This window comes from Aquila chrysaetos, chromosome 13 (assembly GCF_900496995.4).
Source record: "Aquila chrysaetos chrysaetos chromosome 13, bAquChr1.4, whole genome shotgun sequence".
Lineage (NCBI taxonomy): Eukaryota > Metazoa > Chordata > Aves > Accipitriformes > Accipitridae > Aquila > Aquila chrysaetos.
The window spans coordinates 28,287,932-28,315,660 of NC_044016.1; the positions used below are offsets into that span (position 1 = coordinate 28,287,932).

A 27,729-nucleotide genomic window follows, 5' to 3' on the forward strand; every position below is an offset into this window, starting at 1 on the left:
CTCAGCCACTCTCCTGCTTTGCAGGTAGCTTCATTGCGCAGCACCCACCTGAACCTCTACTGATTGTGGTACAGCCTCGACTCCAACTCCAGGTCTCCCAGCCTCTTGCTGCCCGACTGCAGAACCACCGTACCACAGGCACATGCTGTAATCCAAAAAACTCCCCCTTGTGCAGGCCATCCAAGAGCACGGCGAGTCTCTTGAGGTAGATGAAAAAAGCTTTAGCTCAGATAGATCCAATATTTCTTAGAGTGGTGGTGTGGGACAGGGGAAGGAGGGGGACAGTAAACGTTAAGCGCTACCACCATGGGACTGCCGCCTCGGCAGGGGCCCAATTTGGTGTGAGTAACAAATGGAGTTTCTAAGAGCTTAAATTTGAGCTGGAAATAAATGATAAAACAGTGCTGACTCAAAGGGTCCCCGTTATCTTCAGAAAGACACCATCTTTTTGAGGCAACGGACTTGCCATGGGATGCCTTTACAAGTAGGTTGGGTTAATGTCAGGTACAGCACAGGTACAGATGGGTCTGTCATAAGCAAGAGAATCACTTGAAAAAGTCCCCCAAAAAACAGGTTTTCCTTTTTTTGAGTAGGCATTGGTTTAGCGAATTACTGTTTTGCTGTGCTTTAGCTACCTAAGCGTGGTCAGTGTAACATGAATCCCATTTGACTGATGGGTGACAGACCTGAATGGTTTGGGGCATGGTGTTCTGCCTCCTCCCATTGCTGACCTGTTTACACTCCAGAAGAACTTAGCTCCATCAGTTTTCACTTATTCTGTCCATAGAAGTTTAAAATTGGCGTAACTTAAGTAACTGATATAATGGACTTGCCACAAACTCGGCTTTGCTTATTAACCTAGAGGATGCAACAAAATAATTGCAATGCAAAGGCTTGCTATATCTTCTCTCAATGAAATTAATAACTGCTTCCAACTTTTTAAGCGGATCACTGAAAAACTGGGCAAGAAAAAAACGTCAGTCTATGGAAGATGTCACTAATTGTATTCCCACTGCCACTGTTGGTTAATACTTAACCAAGTTTTGGAAGTGCTTTGGGATGATGAAAGGTGCTACAAAAAAAGCTAAACACCACCACGTCATGACACGTGACAAAGTACCATGCTTGTGAAAGGCTTTAATTTGCAAGCAAAACAACATGAATCTTTTCAGCTCCTCATAAAAAAACAGACTGTTATTCTCAGTAAGTCACATCTGCTGCTCAGGTATGAAAGCCCTTATTTAGCTGCTGCATTTGTTTAAGAAATGGTGAGTGATATGTGGTGTTGGTGATCCACAAAGGCTCAGAATTTTGTCCATGAGGATTACATTGCAGAATTACAGCTAAGTCAAATTGTAGTACAAATTACAGCTAAGTCAAATTGATGTTGTTGCAGTAAATGGGGGGAAGAGGGGACCAATGGGGTGTTCGACCTCTTTAAAACACACCCAGACAAACAAACAAACATAGTTAGTCCAGAATTCTGTAAAAAGCTGAGTGTGCCACTGAAAAAAAGAGCAGCAGTGAAACTTATGCTGGGAATCCGCTCTGGGAGTGCTGTGGGTCAGCTTTGGTGGTGCACATAGTGGGCTACTTCACATTGTATGGATGTTTGAAAACAGGCTGGGGAGAAGCTATATAAAAGAGAGAGACATGTTCAACCAAATAGGTTGGGCCTCAGTAAAATGAAAGGGGAAAAAAATCTATGTAGCAGCTTTTATCTTAGGATCATAACATGGTACCACCAGCTGCAGTCAGCCCTTAATGCTGTTCTTGAGAGAGAGAGGTTTGCAAATAACTTCTAGCATCCATGCTGCAGATCCAGTGAAAAGGGTAGAATGTATGTATGTGACAGTCCTACCAGGTTGCTGGACAACACTTTAATGATATAAAACATTTTATATATATATAAAGACATTATAATATGCAGATAATACTTTTTAATGCATGTTGTTACCCTAACAGCAATTTCTTGAGACTGTTACGTAGGCAGTGTTAGTAGGAACAGGTTACAAACCTGAGCCAAATGTACTACTGGAAGGCACGGATGAGCCAAAGGAGTGAGTGATACATAGTCTGATTGGGTAAAGGACTCTGAAGCTCCTCGCTACCACCACCTGGGGAAAAGGTAATATATCCACATAACTGGGAATTACTGTCACTGTGCTTCCAAAAGGCAAGGAAAGAGAAGCCCTGTTTCCACTGATCTCTTCACAAAGGTTTTACCTTGATCATGGGAGCCTGAACAGGATGTGGTGCTTAGGGAGCAAACGGTTGCTAGCAAACTACAGCATAGCCTGACAGTGAAGAGAGAAGGCAGTTATTTCATTATTATTCCTTTTATTTTCATATAAATTAACATTCTAAAAAAATTGAAATAGAAACACTAAATACAGTATTGCACATAGTGATCTTTGTTAGATGATCTATTATTTCATTTAGTATAGTAATATACATACTGTAGGTACTGAAGGGAACAGGAAGGCTACAAATGAAAACATGCTACTGTATCCTTGCACTTAGGAGCAAAGTTAAGAGGAAAAGACTGTTGTTTACATAAATACAAACATGGATTTGAATCAGTGCCATTAAAATAGCTTTATTTTTTTAAGTTTTTTCCATAAGTTAGTTGTAACAGCAAATAATCTCTTCTTTTCACTTCCCCAAATAGTAATGTTACTCCCATCAACACAAAATTTTAGAACTCCGTTCTTGGTAATTTATATCCCTGCCAGAAATTATTACAAGTACAGATTTTCACATAGGTTTGTCAGCAACAGGAGACTTGCTTTTCACATAGTGAAAAAAACATCTTTTCTAGTGCTTGGTATATGTGAAGAATAACAGATTCCTGAGGTCATATTTCGCACTTCCTTTTATGACACCCCGTAGGGTACATTAGCCTCTGGACAGCTAGGAATGACTCTTGATGTGCTAGATTAGACAGGGAATAACCCAGCCCAGCAGGTTAGAGCTCATTTGCCTTACCCCAGTGTCTTTCAGGCTCCAAGACTGTGGAGCATGTGCATCCAATTCAGTTGCACACACAGCCTGCTTTCAGGAAGAGTGCGCTTTGAAAGAAAAATGTTATCAATCGGGCTGATTGGTTCGGGGCTCTTAAATTAGGACTGGAGGAAGGGGTTGTTATCGGCTGAGCAGATCAAAACTGATATAGTAAATTCTGGATTGCAAATAGGTATTAAGCATGTGGTCTAAAATGGAAGCCCTAAGTCATAGATTTCAGTCATTAACCTCCTAGTCAGGGACACCGAAAGCCTGGAGGAAAAGTCTGCAATTCTGTTAAGTGTGAAATCAATGTCAATTAGTTGGTAGTCTATGTTCTGTCACTAGAATTGGCTACTGTTTTCCATAAATGTCAATCCCCATGTGCATCTTTTAATGGCTCTCTAAAGGAGTTTTAAATTAACTGTAAAGCTAATTCCAAAAGGGAAGTCATGTACATGTTGCCAAAATCCTCTCTGACTTAAGTGATCAGTAGTTAAGACTATACTATACCTTCTAAAGTTCATGTAAAAGTATTAGCTGCTTTATATATTAACAAACTATAATAGCCAAATCTCTCTCATACTCTCTATCATACTTCTGTGCTTTTCTGTATTTTCCTGCTTTTCACTTACTCTTTTTTTTCTTTTTCTTTTTTTAATGTTGGATTTCTGACCCCCTTACCACCTGGCATTCGCTATCTGGCAAAAGATGAAGTAAAAATATGCTGCCTTATCGATTTTAAAGATAGTTACAGTAAACATCTTGTTCCACAAATATTTAATCATGGAGGGCAACCAAACAAGTTGGGAAAGCATTGATTATACTGTATAAACAGCACTTAACGATTCAAAATACAAACTACAAATGCCAACATGAAACGGATACAAACAATTCACTAGGAGTAACATTTCTTTCCCTAATCTAAGTGCAGTGCCATGAAGTATTTGTGTTAGACAGATGTTGCCAGTAGGAATGGAAATGTTTTACTGTATCGAGTAGCATTCTTATGAAGTTCAACTTAATGCAGTTTTCAGCATGTTCAGAACTGATGCAGATGCCGCTTTTTATGCATGCTGACTTGGCCTATTTGGAATATACCATACACTTTACAAAATACCATTTTTGAGTGGCAAAGGAGATACAGAGTACAGGGAAGGTGTTTCAAGTCCATACCTAGTCTATTGCTGGGCACTCCATTAAAGTGATTACATTCGTGAATGAATGTACAATAACACATCAATTGGTGGAAAACTCTAGAGAACAAAAAGCAAATTCAAAAAGGTCAAGAAAGCAAATGATCAGGATGATGTAGTTTCCTTCCCCCTCACTCCCCACCCACAGGCATGTTGAGTTTTGGTAACCAGGTAACAATGGCTTTTGCTTTTCTTCTCTCAGATTTTCATACTTATCTTTGCTTTCTGAAAAATAAAATAAAAAAGGCAGAAAATAAAGTATACATAAAACCACCTCACACAACTATGAAAAGCACAGAAATACATAGGCTAATGTTCAATTATACTTACTGTAGAATTCACTTCACAAATAAATTTCCTTTGAAGCTAGAACTGAAGAAGACTGCAGCAACACACTGCTTGTGAAATATTTTGTTTACTTTCTTTTTCACTCTATCAAATTTTCAGTAACACTGAAAGTCCCAGTTTCAGTGCAAATAATGATAAAGGAATAATTAAGCCTACAGTTACTTCTTAAAAAAAAAAAAAAATAATCTCAGTGTCTTTACATACGGCAAAGTATAGGTGAGATAGAGAAATCCAAAGCAATGTTAGTTCGGGTTTTTTTTTTTTTTAAATAACATCTTGATCCGGTTTCAAATAAAATTGATAAAATAAAATCTAGCTTATCATTCCTAACCAAGCTGTTACTCCATTTATATTTCTTGTGGCATTAATCACAGCCAACTGCCCCTAAATATTCAGAATAAGAAACAAAAAATGCAATATTATTTCTTCCTGTGTCAGATTATGTTAGTTCAAATATAGTGAATTACCACTTGCTTCATTTCAAGGATGTGTCACAGTAACATAGCCATGACTAGAAAGCACAAAAGAAAGAAATCATGCCTTTGGCAGGAGTGGGGCAGACGGGGACATGGACACATGAAAAAATCTTCTGTTATAATATTTTACAAATGTAATTGATGGCCAGTTGCTACAGGTCAAATTTGAATACGGAGTGCCAGACTAATTTTTCACTAGAGGAATATTCATTTTCTGTAAAATCAGTCGTGATCCTAGCAATGCTTAGGCAATCATAGTGGAAAAGTTTCATTGAATGACTAGAATTACTCTTCTACTATCACTGAAGTTATTTATCTGTTTTCAGAAGAATGGTGAGAGCACAGTATTATCTTTTTCTAGGGTTTCTATTCCAAACAAATCCAGATCAGTGGAACAGAAGCCACTAGTATTTGAGACAGGGATCCAACTTGAAGAATGGGTACCTATCACAATTCTTCCTTACATTTTGTAACTGTAGAAAAGAGAGTGAATACAGAATGAATAAGCTTGAAAACTGGAACTGCCTTTCTGCCTTCTAGGACCACCAACACCACAACTGGGATGCAGACAGATTGGCAGGGTGGGGCAATAATATGCTGCTCTTGCTTGTGCTACATCTATTTTGTGGAGTAATATTCATAGGCAGTGTTCAAGGTTGTTAATCTAACACCTTTTATGAAAATGTTAAACATTTAAAAAACCCAACAACCCAGAACAAAAAAGTACATCAGGAATAACGTATCTAATAATGCAAAGAGAAAAAGGTAGAACAACTGATGGGAACAGAAGTATTGCTACAATTTTTACTTACAATTCCGGAGTCATGTTTTGGTCTTATATTGTAGAGCGACTTCCCCTTTTTCTGCCTGCAGACCTCCTCTGCTTCTTTAACTCTGAAGAGAGACAAAATTTATAAATATTCCTGTGGAGCAAAACTATTTCCAAAGACAGTGCAGTATATAACTTACAAATTTAGGCCTGAGGACACAGGTGGATAACTTTATTCCCCATATTTTCATTAGCAAACACCACAAAATAGCACTTGCACTCTGTGGCTGTTGTTGCCATACCACCAGACTCTGGCACTTACAAGGACAGGCATAATCAATGGCATAATCAATTCTAGTTACAAAAGCAATCAGTACTTACTGTAGTTGAAGATTCAAATGTGTCAGGATTTAAAATACACTGGTTGACATGAAGTTTACCTTTCAGAGAATTCATACCAAACACTGCTAAGAAAGCTCCTTTTCTTTTTATGACTGTTTAAAAATCATTCTTCCTCCATTCCCAACCTCAGTACTTCAGCTACAGTTTAAACAAATTTCTCACCAGACTATCTTCCCTTTCACCTAATTTTGTTTGTATTTAAAATGGCAAAATAGCTTAACCTATATTTCCAGTCTCCACTCCCTAACTGAAGATCAAAATGGGAAATTGCCCTGGAACATGGAACATGACATTTACAACCAAGGTGGTGCACGTCACTGTACACATCTTTCTTTCCAAAGCAGAGGGTGAGCACCAAGGCTTACATGACCTTGGTGAGGATGAATGCACTTGGGCTGCTTGGATGTGAAGAGAAGAGCAGGTTCCAGAAATGAGGGTCCACTTCTTAGTGCTTCCTGACTTGGCAAATGGTATCAAATTAGGGCCTTGTGAAATGCCACCAAATGCCACATTTTTGGCGAGATAAACGCCCCTTTCATCATGCAGATAGGGAACAAACTGTGAAAGCCAGAGGGCTATACTCAGACTGGGAGCCTGCCAGAATCAGTCTGGTGGGTTCAATGGCATACTGTAAAATGTTTCTTTACCATTTTTACTCTTTTTGTAGATCAACATTACAAACACACATGGTTATTGAAACACTGATAATACACATTTAAGTTATGAACTCTCTGAGCTTCAAAGACTTACATAAATCCTTTCTATATGATGGCATTAAGTGGTGTGAGATGTGTAATTTTTTTTTTATGAGATGAGAATATTATTTATAAATAAGAAGGTAGAAAATAAAAATGTAAATCCTATATTGGCTTGCTCTTGCCAACAATATAGACTTTAGATGGCACATGCTCTGCCTTTTCATCAGTATCCAATAGTGAAAAAAGAAACAACAGTAAAATGATATTGAAGAAATGATATATCCTTGGCTGGCTCCTTGCGGTTCATCTCCAGACCACTTGCATGTCTGCTATTTCACTGAGACTACACAGGGCAATGTGAGAATCAGACTTTGTGTTACTATTATTTTTAAATATTTTTGTGTGTGTGGTAAGGGCCAGATTTTGAAAATAAGTCTCCAGCTGGGTCTGCTAAGCACATTAAAAAAAAAACGCCTTCGCATTCATCTCTCCTTTATCCAACTTCACCAGACACACCTCGTTCTTTTCATAAGTTTCAAATTTATACTTTCAAAAATTAATTTAAACGTCAGTTCTTTTCTAGCACTTCCAACAAGCTGCTCCCTTCATTTGATAGCCTTATATTTTATTAATGTAGGAAGACCTTTACGTGCACAGGTGGGGGAAAAAAAGGCTTTGAAACCTATTATTTTCAAGCTGTAACACTTTCTATCTGACTGCAAATCAGATAGATTGCTGCAGCATAATATAGAACAAAAATGTCAAACAGCCAAGTAATTCACCTTTAAAACATATTTAAATAGATTCAGTAAAAGTGGCAGCCAAAATGTAGTGATAGCTTTAAAAAGAAGCTTATGGGAATGATACAGAATGCAGTAAAATTCAAAGACATTTTCTTTTTCCTAAAATGCCACCTTTTCTTATGCTTTGTGTCCACTTACATCCAAAGGAGGAAAAGTATCTGTGACATTGATCCTCCCATGATCTTTTCCAAACAGTCAGACACATTCCAACCCATCAAAAGCCACTCTTACAAATTTCCTTTTTTTCAGATACAACTATAGCTGGCTCTCTTCACTGGTAGACATCATTTAAATACGAAAATGAAATGTTACTTGGGAGTAAATTAGTGTCAAATCTCGGGGACTGTACAAGTACTGTTGAGGTTATCAAAATGACTTTTATAGAAGCAATGTAATATATGCAGGTATTCAGACTACTCATCATGCAAATGACAGCATATGTAACATACAAAAATATTTACCAAACCAGTTCACACAGATCCAGATGTTATTCTCAGGAAATGTCAGGGAATCTTTAGTTCCAGTCTTTGTCCCATCTAAATATCCCCCATCCAGGACAGATTACCCACTGCTTGCCTAACATACCAGGTCATAAGACAGCACAGCTCTCTGTGGGTGTCACGTTAATTCAAACCAAAAATCCTCATATGGAATGGAACCGTTGACAATGCAGTGATAGGCGTTACTTTCTAAAAAGCAGGTCGCGTTAAGTGTCACTGTCAGCATGACATCCCTAAAATGTTCTGCTTCTATTAGAGAAATAGCAATTTGGAGAAAGGCTGTCTCCACTTGAAACAGCAAAATGCTACTAACAATGCCACTCTGTGAGGGAGGACATCAGAACTTCTGGGTCCCTTAGATTGCGCTTGAAAAAATGATCCACAACCTCCAGACTGATAAATGACAACCTTAAGCTTGTGCCACCCATTTTTCTAGGATTATGTAAGAGGTTCTGGTCTCACTAGTATGGTTGCGGTCCTCAAGTTTTTGGGAGCTTTTGTGAAATTCCTTGGAGTTTGAGCCTATTTATTCATACCGACGGGAATGCAGAAGATGAGAAGCATTACTCCCTAATGCACTTAAGACAAAGCTGAGAGCTAGCAGCCGCTCAGTTCCAGTTCCAACCATATCACTGACTCACTGTGTGGGTTTGGGACAGCTCGCTGTCTCTTGGCCCCCATCCTGCTCTCTGTGCAGGAAGATTAAAGTAGTTGGATAGAGCCTTACTGAAGCCAATACAACCTACATGTATGTTTCTTCAGCAAGGAATGTCCTTAGAAATGTAAAGATAGCACACCAAAGGCTCATTGTTAGGAGGCTTAGTTTATGACCGTGTTAAAACTGGAAGCACGGAGAACTGTATAAATCTACAGCTGTATCTATAAAAGAAAAGTCGGCAGACTGGTGAAATATAGAGACAAAGGCAATTGTTAGCCTTCCACAGTGCTAAATCATAAACCAACGGAACTGGCATCAATTTCTAGAGTGTGCAAGTGTACTTTCTGAAGACTGATCATTCAGCTAAATTAGGATTTTATTAAATGTAAAATTAAAATAACCTGATGCTTCTGGAAGAGCAAAGGGTGTAATTTGATATGAACATCAGTACCACTTAAGCTGCAAGATCTAGAAAAGCAGATAAAAGGTTACCTTTGAAGTAAGGGCAATAGTCTCAATTCAGTTGGAAAATAACTCTTAATTGCCACTGGCGATTTTTTGTCAACTTCTTGGGTTTTCTCCACTGGCCCTGAATGATTCTTCATCTTCACGGGTGGGAAGCTAACCAGATTTAGGCAAAACCATCTTGCTTCTGTCAACTCATGCCTGGTTCAAGTTGTATTTCTCACAGTGGCTAATTCCTGCCTACCTTCCTCTTGCTCAGGCTCTTCCTGCACTACTTCTCACTGACTTCAGTGAGACCCTGCTCAGCGTGGGGGTGCAAGATAATTACCTAAGATCAAAAGGTGCAAAAATTGTATGAAGGCTAGTGGTTATATCAGGAAGACTGGGTTAACTATTCAACTATGGTGAGTCATTAGAGCTTCATGAAGAAATTAATGCATCTAATTCAATACTGGGAGGAGGGAAGAGGACATTTGGAGAAAACAACACAAGAGCTATGAATCCGTGAGCCTCCCAACAGTCACAAAAGGGGAAGCAATTGCAGACAATGACATACTTCCAGGCTCCAGGCCAAAGCGACACTGCTGCTCTGCCAATGCAGAGCACAAAGAGCTCAAAGAGCATGAAACAGTTAAAAAGACATTCCTAGGAAAGGAGTGGGGATTCAATTGTCAGGCCCTGTGTGGAAAGATAGGCTACCACCGGGAGAGGCTGTGGAAAAAGAGTCTCAGGAAGGTGGGTGCTCCCTAGTTCCTGAGGATTATGACCCTTAGGCAAAGGCAGGCATCTGTATAGATTGATTTATTGTTCTGAAAATCTGTTTTTACTTAAAATATTTAGTTCTACGCTAGTAATACTTTCTGTTATAGAGGCTGTTTGGTCCCTTTATAGAGCCATTGCTCTCAAGTGCAACCAAATACTCAGAAGCAGGACAGATGCTCAAGGCATGATTTGAGAGTAGGTGACTAAGATGGAGGTGATAAGGGACATGGTGTGCTCTTCAAGAAGCCAGGTGATACAGTTAACTTGGTAAGTGTGATGGGAATAATTTGCAAGCTGACAGTGTGCTAAGCTTCTTTGCTAGACTGATGCTCAGACCATCTTACTTCATACTTTTCAGCTGCTTCTCAAACTCAAGTTTCTTTCAGCAAACTGACTTTGGTTCATTTGCTATCAACTCCTGTCCCATCTCATGTCAATTCTGGCTTAAAAGTGAGCGTATCAGTTTGCTAGGAAAGATAACATCAGCTGCATTACCTTTAACAATTTTTGCCTGTTACTCTTCCCAAATAATTTCTTGATTTTGTCTTAATGAGAACATAGTCCTACAAAAACTAGTCTTCTCAGCATAGACAACCAGAGAGTTGCTTAATTCTCACTGTAGTAATCTGAAGAGCAGAGGTATTAACAGCAGTGGACCCAACATCAGGCCCAGGGCAGATTCTATGAATACTTAGTAAGACTGTTCATAACTCGAATCTGGACAAATGGATCTCCTTAAATATTAAATTTAGCTAAAGCATTGCTTGCATTATTTCAGAAAGGATATACTTCCAAACAGCCCCCACAATAAGAAAACATGTAGGAAATGTACAACAGTTGGCAATCCATGGATCAGTTAAAAAAAAAAAATTAAAAAAAAAAAAAAAATATCTACAAGTGAATGAACAGCCAGTCATTTACAGAGCCCAAGAATTAAGGTCTCGAAATCTGCTACTTAATAAGAATCAGAGTCATCACCCATAACAAAGGAAGTAGTTTCTTATTTCCATCATAATAAAAAACTCTTCCCCAGCACTTTCACCTCCTTCTACCTTATATTTATTGTGAGACAAACATATACAAACTATGATTAAGTTTAAAGACAGTTTATAAGATGAATAAGCAAGTTACATGTTGGCATGCACACAGGAAAAAGAAACCAGACATCCTTACAAACCTAAAAGACAGAGTATCTTTATCTACCTTCTAGACAAAAAAGCCATCCTGGCCACAACCTTATCAAGGCTTAGAGACTTTCTGTCATCATTCAATCCATTGAGGGGGGCAGCCACTTTCCTGCCACTAAGCATTAATAACTTTGTCTGAACTATCTGTGGCAGACAGATTCATTTCCTACTGGCTCCATCTAGGCTTGGTAGCCTTACACTTCACTAGCGAGCACTATGACATGACAAATGTAAGCACAGCGAGAAGGCTGGAAGGTTATATGCCTTAGAGGGTGGAGCTGCTCACAAAATCTTCCACAATAAACTCAGACAGACATTACTTTTACAGTTTGACAGTATAGTCCATGAAACCCAAAAGACATTTTTCTGCAGATATTCTGTATTTTTTAACATAAAACAAAGCTGAGTCCAACACTCTTTATACTACTAAGTGCTTATTATCAGATAAATAAAAGGGGTGTTCCCAAAATATTTTATGTAGGCTTGTCTGGGTTGGAGATAACTTGCTTATAATAATAATAGTACTTTTATAAATAAAAACTAATAAAAAATCCTCAGGAAAAATATCAAGTGCCAGACATCTTTAAGACTTCAAGAGCAGAAAATTTTAAAACTCCTTCTTTGAAAACTCTTCCAGAGCAATGTGCCTGTGTTTTATTCTTTGACCCACCTACTAAAATATTGAAATGATATTTTGCTAGGGAGTTTCTCTTTAGCGAATAAACAGAAAGGAATATTACAATTCCCAACATAAAAGTAGAGTAAAAAAAATGGAGAGCTTTTACTTTCATGCCAATAGGGTTGAAGTGATGACATAGACATGATTCAGTAACTGACTGCAAAGACTTTATACAGATAAGAAGCACATTGCAATGTACCTAGTCCCATCAAACTGACTGATGAAACCTAACCTCTGCCTACCAACAAAGAGATAATATATTAGACCATCCTGACATCCCTGCCAGCTCCTTGCATGGTTACTTCAAGGACCACAAGGCTGGCTGAAAGACGCAGTGATTAATCATACGTTGGCTCAGAGGACCATGGACAAATAGATCAAAATGTTTTAATTTGGCCACTTAACACAGAGACTAACCTGTAGCAGGACCCTGAATAAGATCTTTCCTCTGTCAACATTGTAGAGTAGACTCTGGGGAATACATTTCAGATTTTCTTCAGTGTGCATCATGTCAAACAGGCCTAAAATAAGGCTTTGAGGCCAACTGAAATGAAAATGAGACCTTCCCATTTGCAGAGTCTAACTGTAATCCACAACACACTTCAAAATATTCTGAAAGAATTTAAATTCAGAAGTATTCAGTTTCACTCAGTTCTATCTGGCAATCATTCTTGGTGATCTAGGGATTCTGCTCTTATCTGTGCAGAAATACACAGATGTGCATAAATACAAAAAAGGATATTGTGTTGAAACACATTTTAAAGATGATAACTTTAGCATTAAAGAAAATTTCACCTTGAAAATGTAATGATGTAAAAAATTAAACTGTTAAGGATGGCTATGATTCTAAGAAAATGCAAACGTGCACATACCCACTTAAACACATTTCCTAACTTCTGGCACCATATTCCTTCTTTTTTTTTTTTCTTGTCAAAGTGGCCAGTATTTCAGGCTATACCTGGCTACCTTCAGGCAAGATGGAAATAACTTTCCTACAGGCTTTGCATATGAAAATAGAGGTTGCTCTAAGAAAAGATAGTCATCACCTTCCCTTGTTTTTCTTGGAACTGAAGCCAGGTTGCTCTCAAAGAAACTGTCTGCATTCTGGGCTACTTGGTTAGGAAATTCAACAGGAAATGATAAGGGAAGGGAACGAGACTGGAGGTGAGGTAAAACTGGTAATATAATCAGCGAGCAAAAGAAAGGAAACTCGTGAGTGAACAGAAATGTGAAACTATGTGTTTGCTGTAAAAGATTTTTAAGCAGTAGATGGGGTAAGAAGGAAAAAATGCATTGTGTAAAAAAGAATGAGAAAAATCTCAGTGAACAGACCATGTGGAGAAGGAGACTATCTTAAAGAGAATATGGAGACATACCCTGGACAGATGAGTTGCCTACATTGGGTATACTGGGGCTACTATGTTGGATAATTGATAGCTACAAGATTGGCAGTACAAGCAAAGATGAGAATTGAGTCAATAGAAGAGATCACTGGAAAGAAAAGAAAAAAAAAAAGTATAAGTCAGCTAGAAAGCCACAGAATGAGAGATCTCCAGTGCAGGAGATGGGAAAATAAGAGGCCTCCAACTTTGCTGCATCAGGTGAAAATTATCATATCAAAAGATGCTCATTCATAATTATGTAATGACTCAAAATGACTGCAGACACCGTGAGGCTCTTCCCAAAAATGTAAAAAACAACCCCTGATGTTCGATTGTTCCCTGTACTAATACTATAAAACATGCACACAGCCATGCGCTTAATGGATGTTGTCGTTATTATGCCAATTCCATGCACTGGTTTGGCAAACTCTCAGTAACTGAGGAATCTAACATCTTCAGTAGTTCAGGATTGGTCTGGGTTACAGTAGGTGTTAAGTCTCTGTGAGCATCTCAAACTTTTGGGGACTAATGTTTTAATGACAGATGCTGCTCATTTGTAAAACATTACAATATTTTATTGCACTTCAAATGCCAAAGTAATCACTTTGCCTGGGAATGAAAACATTTCACAAGTATAGAAAGTGTAGCACCTCTTGTCAAAAATCCTGTTTAACTTTTTTAGTGGTGTAATTTTTTTCACCAATATGCAACTATTTATTGAGTATGTTGTGCTGATTTATATCATAGGCAAACGTCATTCTTTTTTCAAGAAGTGGTGAACAGGAAAGGTTTAAAAAAAATCACTATATGGTAGGAATCACGGTATCCCATCTCACGATACCCTAAACTGTCACACTCAATCTGACATTACAGCCATGAAAACAGGCTGCAAACTTCATTACAAGATGATTGGTATCTATCTCCTTTTATGCACAACACACATACTAAGATGCAACATAATATGCCAGAATGATACAACACCAGGCAAATAAAGAAGAGACTGCTGAAAAGCCCTTCTGCTGTTTATGTGGAGGCATTCTGAAATCTGGCCTCATGCAAGTCACAAAAATTAGGAGAGATTACAGATTTGGAATTAGTTTTCGACTAGATCCTTCACTTTGTTCAAGTTTACTATTTGTATGCACCAGTTGGCTTACAGTTGCAAATGGAAATATTTATTCCCGCCTTACAAAACACAGTATGACTTAAAAATGTTAAACTAAAATGTTTAAAAAGTAATTTCCACCAAAGATCCAGATTGAGAAACTTATCTCCAAATGCTTTTATTTTTCACAAACTTTTCCCTCAAAAGCAATACTAAAACTGAAAGTTACTGCTCTCGTCCCCTAACTAAAAAATGATGGTGTTTTCACTAAAAAAAAAAAGGATTAATTGCTGAAAATGCACAAGGAATTAAAAAAAAGTACTGAAATGTTGAGCAACTCAGCTGGACAGCAAATTGTCTCTTTGTGAGCCACTGCCTCAAAGGACCGTTCCTTGCTTCTGAATCTTTGGTGTGTTTGGGCTTCTTTTAAGTAGACTTTCCAATGCCTGTAACAATATTTTCTGATCAGAAAGCTATTTTATTTAAGTTAAAATTTTGAAATATTCTCAAAAACTGAAGATCCTTTTACTTATTCAATTCAAAGTCATGTAAGCTGCATTCTGTTTTGAAATGTCATTATGAGTTGTAAAACCAAGCCTACCAGCATGCAGTTCAGTTGATTACAGAGCAATAAAGACACTGAGATTAAAGTTCCCAAGTCAGAAAATGTGTCTGCCCATAACTACTAACATAATACTTGGAGTTTTTAGTTGGCATTACAACAGCATGCCAAGCAAAATGTGACCCCACTAAACACCCTCCCCATTTGCATCATTGCCCTCTCAGGTTGCCACTCCAGAGACATTTTTCTTCTCTTTCCTTCCATCTCCAGATTTCTTTGCAAGTGCATATTCCCATGTCCCCCGATTTCTCACTCTCAAGTCTGACTCACTGGTTCCTATTATAAGCGTTAACAAAATATCCCTTAAATTACTCTGAGAGGACGTTGCTCCTGCTATGGGATTTAATGCCCTCCTCTGCAAGCAGAAGTGGCAGCTTACCAACATGCTCCTCACTGTGCAACGTACAGATATCCAATGCCAGACTTTAAATTGCTCAACAGCAAGTTTTAAATCATCCTGCCGAGGAGTCTGTAGGGAGACATACCAGTCTTACTGCAGAGGGAGATCAATGAGCTGTGGAGACATGCTGGCCAGGAATCTCCCTTTCATCTAGATATACACAGTGTGACACACCAGGTGCCAGCTTAACTGCTATTCTTACGGGAATGGGCAACTTTTACATTTGAGAGACGAGTGCATTTTTTTGAGTTTATGGATTATTTTTAATGTGTCAAAGATTTATCCTGGGAGTTAAAGGGTTGAATAAAGTCAGCCAAAAGAAATTCTCAAGCTTAGTGTGATGCAAGATATCAGGGACTTACAGAATTTTACCATCATGTTGATCCTGCTTATGAACTCTCCTCTGCTGGCGTCCCTGACACAGTCAGTCTCTGCTCAGTGACATGCCCCTTCATAAGGGCAAGGGCCAGACTGAGCTTATGACTAATATGTACCTTATGTACACACTTAGAGGGCACCTATATCTGTCCCTTTCTCTCTCTCTCCCCCACCATCCCCGTCTAGAAATAGAACTTACTTTGCCCTGTTTAGGTAAATCTTTGCAAGGTTGCACAGGCTCTCTGGAACAGCAAACAATGTGAAGAAATGGAAACACGTCCAGAGCCGGAGCGGACAAATGAGTGTCAGTACCTCACTTGTACCCAGAGAAAGGGAAGGTGGAACTGTGGTCCTGCAAACATGTTTCTGCCTTATTATTGACCTGTTTCTACTAAGATCTGAACTGGCATCTAAAGCCTAATGATATTGATATTAACCTTTGACAGCAATGGAACTTTTCTTTAAAACACAGAAGTTCTTAACAGACTGACTGCTTTTTGTTATTGTAATGAGCCAGAATATATTTCATGGCTGTAAAGAAAAGATGAAGTTGTAGTCCTAAAGATGAATCATTGCTGTCCACACCAATATGAGATTTTCTGATAAATAATTGTATTTTTAGCTACCAACAATACCCACATTCCATATTTGATTGCCATACCCAGCAGCTGCTTAATTTTTTTTTCTTTTCTTTTCTTCTTTTTTTTTAAATTGATCATAACTTTTCAAGACTTCCCTCTGTAGGGTTATATTAGGTGTTACCTCATGAACTCTTCTATCTTTTCATTCCTAGGGCAGGCTATCTTTTCCTGTTCCTAGGAAAGTGGTAGGGTCTGGGCAACAGTTCTGTAGGCCTTTGCTGGATGTCAAGAAAAATTAAAATACTTCTTGCTCTCACAGAAGTGCTGAACTGGAATAGTATGCTTAACATTGAATATTGCTATCAGAAATATAAAGAAACTGGGGTGGGGGTGAAATAAAGACAGAGATTAATGAGAAAAAAAATTAATATATTTATAAGTCAGTTTGTATGAGGCACTTGCTCTCACTACAGGAGAAAAAAAGGCATTTGAAGATTGGTGGTGTGATCCCCTAAGAGTTTTCCTAAGAAGGTGAGACTTTTGCATAGCTGTCACTGCATATCTAACAATATGTATTCAGAGAACAGGCATCTCAGGATATGCAGCAACTGAAATACATGTATAGATAATGTGCACGCTGACTTGCAAGGTTTAAAATCATATTTATTTTTCAAACGACATTGAAAAAGTATTAGGGAAAGTATGTCAGCTCTTCTTGGCTTTCTTCCTGATCACATGTAAAGTGCAAGCTATACTGACAGATACCTTTCAAGAGTTTTCAAAGTATGAATGCAAAGCATAGACTACCAGTGACACATTAAATATATAATGAAAGGACAATGATAACAACAACATGTAAAAACTCAAAACATGCCCTGTTAAGTTTGGTTGTTGTTTTTGTTTTGGTTTTTTTTTGTTTTTTTCCTAAAGTTGCTTAATCAGAAAGAAGTTATATTACTTTGAAAATTTTCACTTAAAAGGATACATATTTAGGAGAGACATAGCATCAGAATTTTCAACCTCCACAAAATATTTTTGAGAACTTTATAAATAACCCAGATAACAATTTCTATTGGAATGTTCCAGTTAGCCTTGACTGCAGTGTGACCACAAAAAAAAATAGTACTGTTCAGAAAACCTTTTGGCAGACCTATGCTTTCACTGTAATTTTCAGGTGCATTTTTCTTTTTATTGCTACTGTATTTAACAGTTTATCATGCATAATTTTCTCTACAGCTAGTATTTTCCAGTTCTGCTTTATTTCAAGTGAGAGAACTGAGTGAAAGCGGCAGAAAACTTCAGAAAACTTAATTTGTTTTTAACCTTGCACCATTTTTCTTAATTTTTTTTTTCTCATCTTCTTGTAAGGAAATACAAAGTCTGACACTTCAATGTTTATCTTTTGCATATAAATGCCTGGCAAACCAATATACAAGTTGAAATGCCAAGTGAAAAGTGTTTAAAATAAGAACTGGCTGACTGCTTTCTTTAACACATACACTTTTAATCTATCAGTAACAAAAACTAGTACCACCTTTGGAAATACAGTCTACGAAAAGCCTTTGGGTAAATTATTGTAAAACAGTGTGACTTATATTTTCAGAGACTAAATAAGGGACAGCCTCTATTAACAGTCCATATGGAAACTGAGATATAAAATATTCTAGAAAACATTGCCCACAGCATAAAAGTTTAATAAAAACTGAACAGTAAAGTGGAGGGAGAAGAGGCAAAAAAAGCACCAAAACCAACCAGGGGGTAAGAAGGATGATCAAACTAAAAAAGAAAAGGGAATAAAGTTATACATTTTATGAATAATTATAATAATTAAAGTATGCTTCATGAGGCAGCAACCTGGAAAATAATTCACCAAAGGTGGCATACTGCAATACTTTAAAAAAAAAAGTCTCACCATATCTGTCACTTGATTTTGCTGCCAATGAAAAACTACAGAAAGTTACTTTGACCATTAATGTTCTAGCCTGCTCTTCAACTTTAGCAGCAGAAAAACTTTCAAAAACATCAACTAAAGAGGAAAATCTAGTTTCTTGAAATAATAATTCTTATTTTGGTGGCAACAGGCAGATTTCAGATTTCTGTCAATCTAGGCTGAAATTTTGAAAGCCATCATGCTGTACATTCTTACACCTTTGGGCAACACTTATTTTTCCATCAAGATTTTTCTCCTTTGACTTCTCAAAACCAAGACACCTTCACATCACAGCATCTTGTCTTTCACTAAGAAAATTGGGAATATAAAATCAAGAAAAAAAGCCTAAAGGACAACTTCATATATGAGGCTGAACTATGATTGGAGGCAAAATATTTTCCATGTAAAGGCTTTGATAAGACAGTTGTTTTACCAGAGAAGATTCTTCACTTTCAGGAAAATAATTTGTCTTTCTTGGAACACTGTTACTGTTACTGCCAATTTGGCCAAAATATTTTAATTCCTAAAAGGCAATGAAGGCAGCTTGACTTTGCCAGACCTGAAACAGCACTGTGCCAAACTTTTCTGAGAGGTGAGCACAAATCAAGACATCAAAGGTTTCCAAAGTCTAAACCCTGCCTCAGCTGAACAAACAATATCTATAGAGAAGAAGATTTAAACTTGATGAGACAAGTAAAAATTAAAATTCAGAACAAAAATCTACTTGTGATTTTCAGGATGGATCATTTTCAGTCTTAACCTCAGTGACTTCCTGGACTGCAGTTATACAGTCCTCTCTGTCCCCCTGGGAAAGTCTCCTTCATCCCATCAGCTCCAAGTCTGGGTTTGGGTCTCTTTGCTGTTCTTCCTAGGGATCTCCCAGGTTCCTTTCCCACTGCAGGCCCTTTCTCACTGTCCTTTCCCTTCCCTGTCACATCCTGCACCTAGAGCCATTTTGTAGGTTATACATGTTCAGTCCCTTTCAGGTTAAAAACACCCTTGCCCTAGAAGGGACTAGCTGGCAGCCACCTTTTTTTCTCTGCTGCTTCAACACATCCTCTCAGCATACACATACGTTGAACTGAAAGAGAAATGATTGTTTCGCAATCCCATTCTCTTACGCTTTAGATGTATAAGAAAAATAGGAGGAAGAGGTTTTATGCTTATTTAGTTAATGTCTTTTAAAGAAAAATATTTTGCAGCAAGAACCCTCTGGAGGATTTTTGTTTGTTTGTTTTTAGGAAAATAGCTTAGTATTTTGGAAAAGAAAGGACATTTTTCTTAAATCCAGTTCTATAAAAAATACAAGATTAAATTAACCTGTATTAAGTTGGCAGCCAAATCCCTGCATAGGAAACCAAAGATAGTATTTAACCATCAACTCAATTCCAAAGAGATATACTTAATTACAAGAAATTAAGTCAGACAGTCAGTAAAATGAAATAGATCCCTGGAGAGCTGCTGTACTGTGCTAACATTTGCACTGCGCTCTTGCAATAGGAGCAGAATCCAGTTTTCTTAACTGTGAGACTGCTCCTTCCAAAATGTATCCACTTCCACTAAATATACATGGTATACATGACATTGGTCATATAGGTGCCTAAGGAAACCTTTCAATAACTTGCTAAACTAGTAATGTCATGGCTGTGACAGTTACATAGGGTGAGTACTCTTGAAAAAGAGGCCTGTTCTTGTCAATTGACCTAAAAATGGACTGATATCAATCACTTAATGAACATAAAGCTTCAATCCTGTTAATGTTAAGGCTCAGAAGTAGCTTCATTATCTGTATACCAAGGTCACTCAAGTTGATAACAGATGTAGGATTATATAACAGTATTTACAGTTTTCATGTTTGTATTTAATTTGTCCTTATATGGCATTTATTACTTTTTAAACAACTGATTAATTCTTGGCATAATTTTTATGAACAAAGGGTGACCACAATGCAATATCTGCATGCAGATGAAAGCAAACTTCATAGCTCTTCTAATACATGGATTGGAGTATAGCTAATTTTTCAAAACTACTGTCTCATTTCTTTATGCCATATATAACACATGTGCTTATGTCCATGGGCTGCGATTTGCAATATGGTTCAGTCTGAGTCTTTTCTTAACGCAGGGTCAATTGACTTTTTCCTTCTGTCTTCCTACTTCCTTTTTCCCAACTTCACTGGACAAATATTTACAATATGTCATGTCTTGATACCTTGACTTGTTTTCACTAAATATGCTAATGGAAAAATCTTTAATCAACTTTCAGACCTGAAACAAGTCTCCCATTCCTTGGATTCATAATGGCATAGTAGTTACATGCTCTGCCAAAAATGTTGTTCAGGTAATGGTCATGAAAAATTTAGCACAAATTGATATTAATGTCCCATTCAAAAATTATGATGATGGGGCAGGGGTGGGGGGGGAAATCTGTTAAATAAAAAAAAAAAAAAAAAAAAAAAAAAGACTGAGAAAACTCCAAAAGGCGTTCAATAGGTTGTGTACTAATGAAGTGAGGCTGACTGATTTCTGTGTGATTGCTCCCAATAACATTCTCTGAGAAAAGCCTTTGAACAAACAAATGTACCTTTCTTGAAGAATAAGTTTGTTTTCCTTCTTCCAGAAGTCTTTGAAGTCAGAACTGAATTCATGCCAAATACTGAAGAAAGAATGTGGGGACACCTCTTTCTCTCCCATTTTTGGTTTCATACAGAAATAGGCTGCAGTTTCCAAAAAGCTGTCAAAGAAAGCAAAAACGGCAAATGTTTCAGTACCCACTGATGCAATTTTTTTTTTTTTTTCTTACTTAGCACTGACACAGTATTTAATTATTCTTGGTAGCAGATCTAAAATAAAAGACTATAAAAACATAACAGTTCTGAGCTCTTCATATACAGATAGATAGACAATATGATTCTTCAGCAAAGTTGGGATCTGGCACTTATCATAGGTTCTGTTTTTGACCAAAGAATTTTCTACTTCAAAAGCTAAAATGAACGCAGTGTCCACAGCCCTGCAAATCCAGACATCCACACCTGCCCATATACTGCTTTTCTGTTGTGTTTAAAGCTGTTTTCACAACACAGAGTCAAAGCCTATAAAAGACTGTAAACAAAGTTCTTCAAGTTCTGTTAGATCTATACTATGACACAATAGGGTGGATAACTTAGGTTGAAGCTTACACAGAAATGTTAAAACTCAAACCTGCTGTGTACTAAACAAGAAATGATGCAACAGAAAACTGGGCCAGGAGCAACTGTGCTAGAAAAGAGGTGTCCATCATGGCTCTACCAGAATGATCCGACAACACCTTCCGAGCTCAGCAAAAGTAAAGTTGCATATTAAACACAAAAGCTACACCTCAAGTAAGAACTGCTGCTGAAATGCAAAGGTCATATTTCCAATACTGAGTGAGGACTGTGGCTGCAATCAAATGTAACACATTTCTGAGTTTGAACTGCTTCTATTTTATTTCAAATTTTAAAATATGTAGGAATGTTATAGGAAGCTACAGAAGAATTCTTTCAAAAATCAATTTCTTGATTATTATTCCATTTTATTTTTTGACTTAATGTTTTGTAAATACTGGGGCTTTTAAGAACATCTGTCTCATCTGAAGCTCAACAGGGAAGCTTCTGGAGAACTGGTTATTTTCTGAAGAATTCTATGGAAAGCTGTCTCTTGAAATATAATTGTAGATGCTTTGCTTACTGATCTGTTACTACTCATCAAGTCCTATGATAATTTTCTATGAAACACTCATCACAGTTTTAATCACTTTAATTATGAGGAAAAATGCAATTCCAGTTAAATGGATGGAAATGTCATTTTAGTCACAGAAGTTGCATCTTCATTCATGGACTACTGTAATTGGAAATAAAGTGCTCTGGTAGTTGTTATAATTTAAAGTATTTAATGGTGACAATAGTATACAAAGATTCAACCATTCTGAAGGGTCAATATCACAGTCTCTGTGAAACTGTTTGTCCTAGTTCTCAAAACTCAATACTCCAGTTGTTCTGCCCAACATGAAAAATGTATGTCTACATAAATTATCCTATTTCTGAATAAAAAAGCCTAGAGCTTAAAAGTTTAACATCAGTTTACGAATCAAATTCTACACACTTTTCCTCTTAATTTGTAATTAATTTTTCCATCTGCTGAAGCAAAATGAAGCTGTTGAGCGACAAAGATGCAGCACAGAAAAATATAAAAGAGAAAGATACCCTCACTTCTTAAGCCATTGCATTGGTACTCAAATGCCACCTTACCAGAGTGTACCATTTCTTCAGCTCTCTCAGCCTACCATGGCACTCTGTTCTGTAAGTCAGCGCTTGGCTAATAAATAGAATGTCTTTTCTGTGGCTGGGTTTTGTTGTGTTTTTGGCAAATGATTTATAGATAAGTGATACTACTGATTAAACTAAAATATTCCATTTTACTTACCTATTTACATTTTTCCCACAGTTTCATACTGGGGAAAATATTTATCATCTACCATGTGGTCCCATAGAATCCCTCAAAAAGAATATCCCTGACATTTGTCAGTCAGCTGCACTATATTTTAATTTTTTTTTGCCTACTTTCACATATTTTCAACTTTTTGCAAGACTGCAAACATGTCAGGGAGGTCTTTTGGTTTTCCTCCCAGCCCTTTCCCCCAGACTTACAGTTCTAGAGCTGGCTAGTGAGGAAGTCATATAAAAGGCTCATTTGATTTTTCAGAATGAACTGGCTACATTTTTGAAAGAACATGAGGAATACAGGACAAGAGAGAAATCTGGAGGCATCAGCTGAGTCAATGGCTTATTTTTAAGGAAGCTCTTTGAACGAAGGCCATTAATGATTTACAGAACATAGAAAGATCAGAAGTTCAAATAAGAAGCCTTGTTCTGAGAAACGTGTCTTCAAACCATTCTGCAAATGACAATAATGTGAAAAGAATTTGACAGTGCATGGCCACCCTAAGCAATGCTTTTAAATTTGAGGTAATGAGCTAGAATTCCCTCACAGGAAAACATCCCAAAAAACAGGAAGCCAAGAAAAAATTAAATTCAGACTGTACAGGAGAATGCTCAAAAAAAATTGATAAACAACACTAACATTTATTGGAAACACAAAGGCTTCCATCACTCTTCAATTATTCCAACTGTCCTCTGGGAGAAGAAGGAAATACCCAATGTTTTTTTCTCTGGTGACCGAAAATCTCCCTGAGGACCATTTGTATAACCATTACAACCTTACACATGCATACAGATGTGTCTAACAGCTATAACTTAATTTCTTGGTTTATAGAGAGAAGAGAAATGCTCAGCCAGGTTGCTTGCCTCCCTAGCAGTTACTTTGGGAGGTAAAGGAAAGATGCTGTTTGTGAAATGTGAAACAGCAGCAGCGTAGCAGGTTGTCATTGTTAATACGTCACACCTTTCTAATGCCCCGTAACAACACGTATCAGCTGCATCACAGTAAGATTTCGGGGCACAAGTCTCAATGAATTAAATATTTTTTCTACATGTGCAGATTAAACAGTCAAGAGAGTTACTATATTTTTCCAGCCAGAGAGGTCTACCCTTATTTAGCAGTTTAGTCTCTTAGAGGACATATAGAAGACATATGGAAACCTGCCTGCTATACATTTGATGCTGTCATTTTTGTAGTACAAGACAAAGTGGCATAATTCACACATGAAAGACAAAGCAAATAAAGTGAATCCAAATCCATCAAATAATAAAACATGCACAGCAATAAATCCTCTATATTACCACGCTCTTTAAATATCTGATTTGGAAATGTTTACATATGTCAAACTAGGCATATCGCAAAGCTGATTCCAGGAGGGGACACGCATTTTAAATACAAAGAGAAATTTGGATGACATCGCCATAACCTCAAGACTAGATATCATCCTTTCAGACTTCAGCCAGGCAGCAAATACCTTTTCTCTAGCGCTTTTTGGTGGGGCAGCCCATTCAAATTTTCCTGTTGATCCTTCAGCAGATTTTGAAACAAAACATCTGCAAATACCATTGATACTGTTCCTGACTATATGTGCAGGCACACAGACATTTTGAATCAAATAAGGGACTAGAGTTCAGAACGCTTTTGTTCCTATACCCAAATTAATTTCTGCATCATAAAACCTTGGGAAACTCATCTGACCTCTTTGGATTTCATTTCACCTATCTGCAAAATGAAACATTTATTACCAAACAGGTATTGCAAAGCTTGTTTAGGGTCCATTTCTCAAGTGAAAAGGTTCTTACTTTTCCATACTCTTAGCGAGTGTCTTAAAAGAAAAGAATGTGCATTAGAGGAGATAGCAGTCATGGAAGATGGAAGGAAGGGCATACGAGTTACTTTCAGGGATTAAAAGATATAAAGGAGGTCACTGGCTTTGCTTCAAACAGCCTGACTTTTCAAGCATGATTAAGAATAAGGCAGTGATGTTCACACTACTGTCTTGTCCTAACATAGCAAAAGCCGGAATTCTTTAAACAGATTTCAGACTGCATTTCATATCCCTCATGCTGGCCCTGAAGGAGAATCAAATAACAGTAACTCTCTCAAAACAATGGAAGAGTTGCTCATCCCTGACAATTAAGGAAGGAAATAAGATCAAGAAAGACAGTTAGTTCCTTTTCTCCTTTTCTCATCTTCTAATTTCCTTGGTTCAAGTGTTTGTGTAATTCAGAAAAAATCACTGCAGTCTGAGATGACTGAACTCACTGCTTACTCAAATGTGGAAATTTGATGAATGAATCACTGGACTTTTCTGTGTGCTCCCTTGTGTACAACTATGAGACTATGTAAATGATTTTTCTATTTGGAGGGAAGGAAGGAATGGATGCACTAACAGCCAAACCAAATTTAATCATATGAGAAAGAAAAGAAGCCATTCACATTGCAAATGGCTCATTGACAGCATTTCTAGCTAATAGATCTAATCCATTAGGAATATTTTAGGAGCAGCTATGGATTTTTCAGTTTTTTTCCATTCCATTCTGAAGCCAGTTAGCAAGCAGTTGCAGACAATGATTCAGATTCAAGTCTGCTGTGTGCAATGCATCGGCCAGTTCATAAATATGTACAACATATGTTTGTATGCATGCATGTACGTATGTGAATGTATGCAGTAGGTCAAGCAAAAGGAGAGGGAGAGGAGAGAGAGAAGCTGGCAACTGCAAAAACACTTCTTTTGCTAAAAAAAAAAAAAAAAGAAGAAGAAAAAAAGCAATAAGGAGACAAATCAACAATACTAAGCAATGGACAGCAGTAGTTTCATCTCAGCATCATTTGATCAGGCTTCCATGGCCAAATAAATAGCAAAGTAACCACAGGTACAGAAATGCCCTGGCTGACCTTTCTGAGAAATGGTGAACACACGCACAAACACATGCACATCTGGTTTCCCCATACAGCAGACTAAATCACCTGCAAGAGTAAAGATTTGTTTAAATGTGGATTTAAATGTAGAAAAAAACATTTCTACAATTCTGCAAGAGAGATTCTGTACTGTTTGACAGATTACGTATTTTGGTTGAAGTTTGAACCTGGACGTTCTTGACTACTTAGGTTTGGCTTTATAAATGGTTAAGTATCATTTATGTACATTTGAGATTGCAGGTAGTCTTAGTGGTAGTACTGTGTTAGTTTTGTGAAGCAGTTGTGTTTCAGAAGCAGTTCTGAGTCAGGCAGGAGCTGCTAAGGTACATTTTAGTTTGATTAAAGTCACAAGTAAAATTTAGAACTAAGCATAGTCTACCAAAAGAAAGAAGATAAAAAGGGGAAAAAAGACTACATGTGCCTATTACTACTTTAAATCTGACATAAGTTATATTTAAAGTTAAACTGAGTTGGCAGGCATATAAGCCTGTTCAGAGTGTTGACCCTGTATTTATGACTACACAGGGAAGATGAGTGCAGTATATAGGTAACAGTACTCGCTTCCTGGAAAGGCTAATCACATGAATGCTCATATTTATTCTTGTTTTGTTTTATAAAGAGGAAAAGGTTTTGTACATATTTTCTTTGTGTTTTCAACATCTGAAAGCATTAGCGAGAGTTAGTCTTAAGACAGAATACTAAGCAGTTCAGCAAAGTCACACAATATATAAAATGAAACAGAACCAGAATCCTGGTTATCAAGATAGCACAAGGCTGTGAGGAAGCTTAATATGCACAGCATCCTAAGAAGCCTCTCATTTTCTATTGACATATTTTGTTGAGGGTCCTCTCTGCACTATAACTTTACATCACTTTCTTCACCTTTTCTTTTTTTTTTTAAAATTATCATTGCCTCTCCTCAGTGCTGTCCCTTGTCCTGCATAAGTAGAAGTGAGAAAATATAAAAATAAACATAGGTTCATTCAAAATATCTAGTACTTAAATGTTGGCAAGAAATTTCTTGGGGTCCTTTTTTTTTTTTTAAGGAAGAAAAGTATCTTTCTTATATTAAAAGTAAGTTGAGATAATATGCCAGCTTAAATCAGTTGCCAGAATCATTAATCTCTTCTTTCATTTGCCAATTTATATTGTGTAACTATGGATTTTGTAATATTGTTCCTTAGAAAACAAAGGTCTCAAGAGATTTTTCCTTTCCTCTAAAAAAAACCTGCCAAACATTTGCAATGTTTTGAATCCTAAGTCATCTCCCTCATCTTTATTCCCTTGCCTCCTACAAATTCATATTAAAGAGAAGAGTGTTTTTATTGCTCCAACTAGATGAAAATTAACAGCTTCAACAACAACAAAAAACATCCCTTTACCTTTGAGGTACCATTTTTTCCCACAGCAAAAGCCCAGCAAAAAGCATCCAATGTTAAGAACAGGAAATTGTGTTTCAACAGGCCAGTCTGCCTTGTTCATGAGAATTTTGACCCCTGTCCCAGGAAATTATTTACAACTTTAATATTAATCAACAATTATCAATATTATCAGTTGTACACATTGGTTAATAACACAAATGCACAACTTACATATTTTATACTTCATGCCATACACTGAAGGCAGCAGACCCAGTAACTGAAGCAGAGCTGTGACAGAATGTTAAATTCAATGGGTATTATGAATATAACCTTGCACTTGAAGCAAATATTTTAGGAAAACTACAATTTTTAGAGGACTGATGAACTCATGGAGTTAGCAATGAAAAAAACATTCACATATGAGATTGCCATTTCAACCTCAGTTCAAACTGTTATTCCAGGCTCTTTTATTTATGTCATTCAATGGGTGGGTATTTCTTTAGTCCTGTCTTTCAGGAACAAAGTCCCTCATAAAAGGGGTAGCAAAGTAGCAAAATAATATGGCCATAACTAATTTAAGTTATAGTTTTGTTGGAAGGTGAATTTGAGCAGTGAGATTTTCACAATCTGTTTATTTTAGAAATT

General features: G+C 37.2%; 1 protein-coding gene across 4 annotated transcripts in view; it reads right to left on the minus strand.

The window, feature by feature from the left end:
• Positions 1 to 2,398: 2,398 nt before the first annotated feature.
• The window catches only part of FMN2 (formin 2), a 163,766-nt gene continuing 138,435 nt past the window's right edge, over positions 2,399 to 27,729 (minus strand). For all 4 annotated transcript variants that reach the window (XM_030035450.2, XM_030035448.1, XM_030035452.1 and 1 more), the window contains 3 exons: positions 20,928 to 21,077; positions 5,836 to 5,917; positions 2,399 to 4,424 (listed from right to left, as the gene is read on the minus strand). In XM_030035450.2, the coding sequence (XP_029891310.2) occupies positions 4,398 to 4,424; positions 5,836 to 5,917; positions 20,928 to 21,077 (259 nt within the window). In that variant the 3' untranslated portion in view covers positions 2,399 to 4,397. The remainder of the gene's footprint in view (positions 4,425 to 5,835; positions 5,918 to 20,927; positions 21,078 to 27,729) is intronic.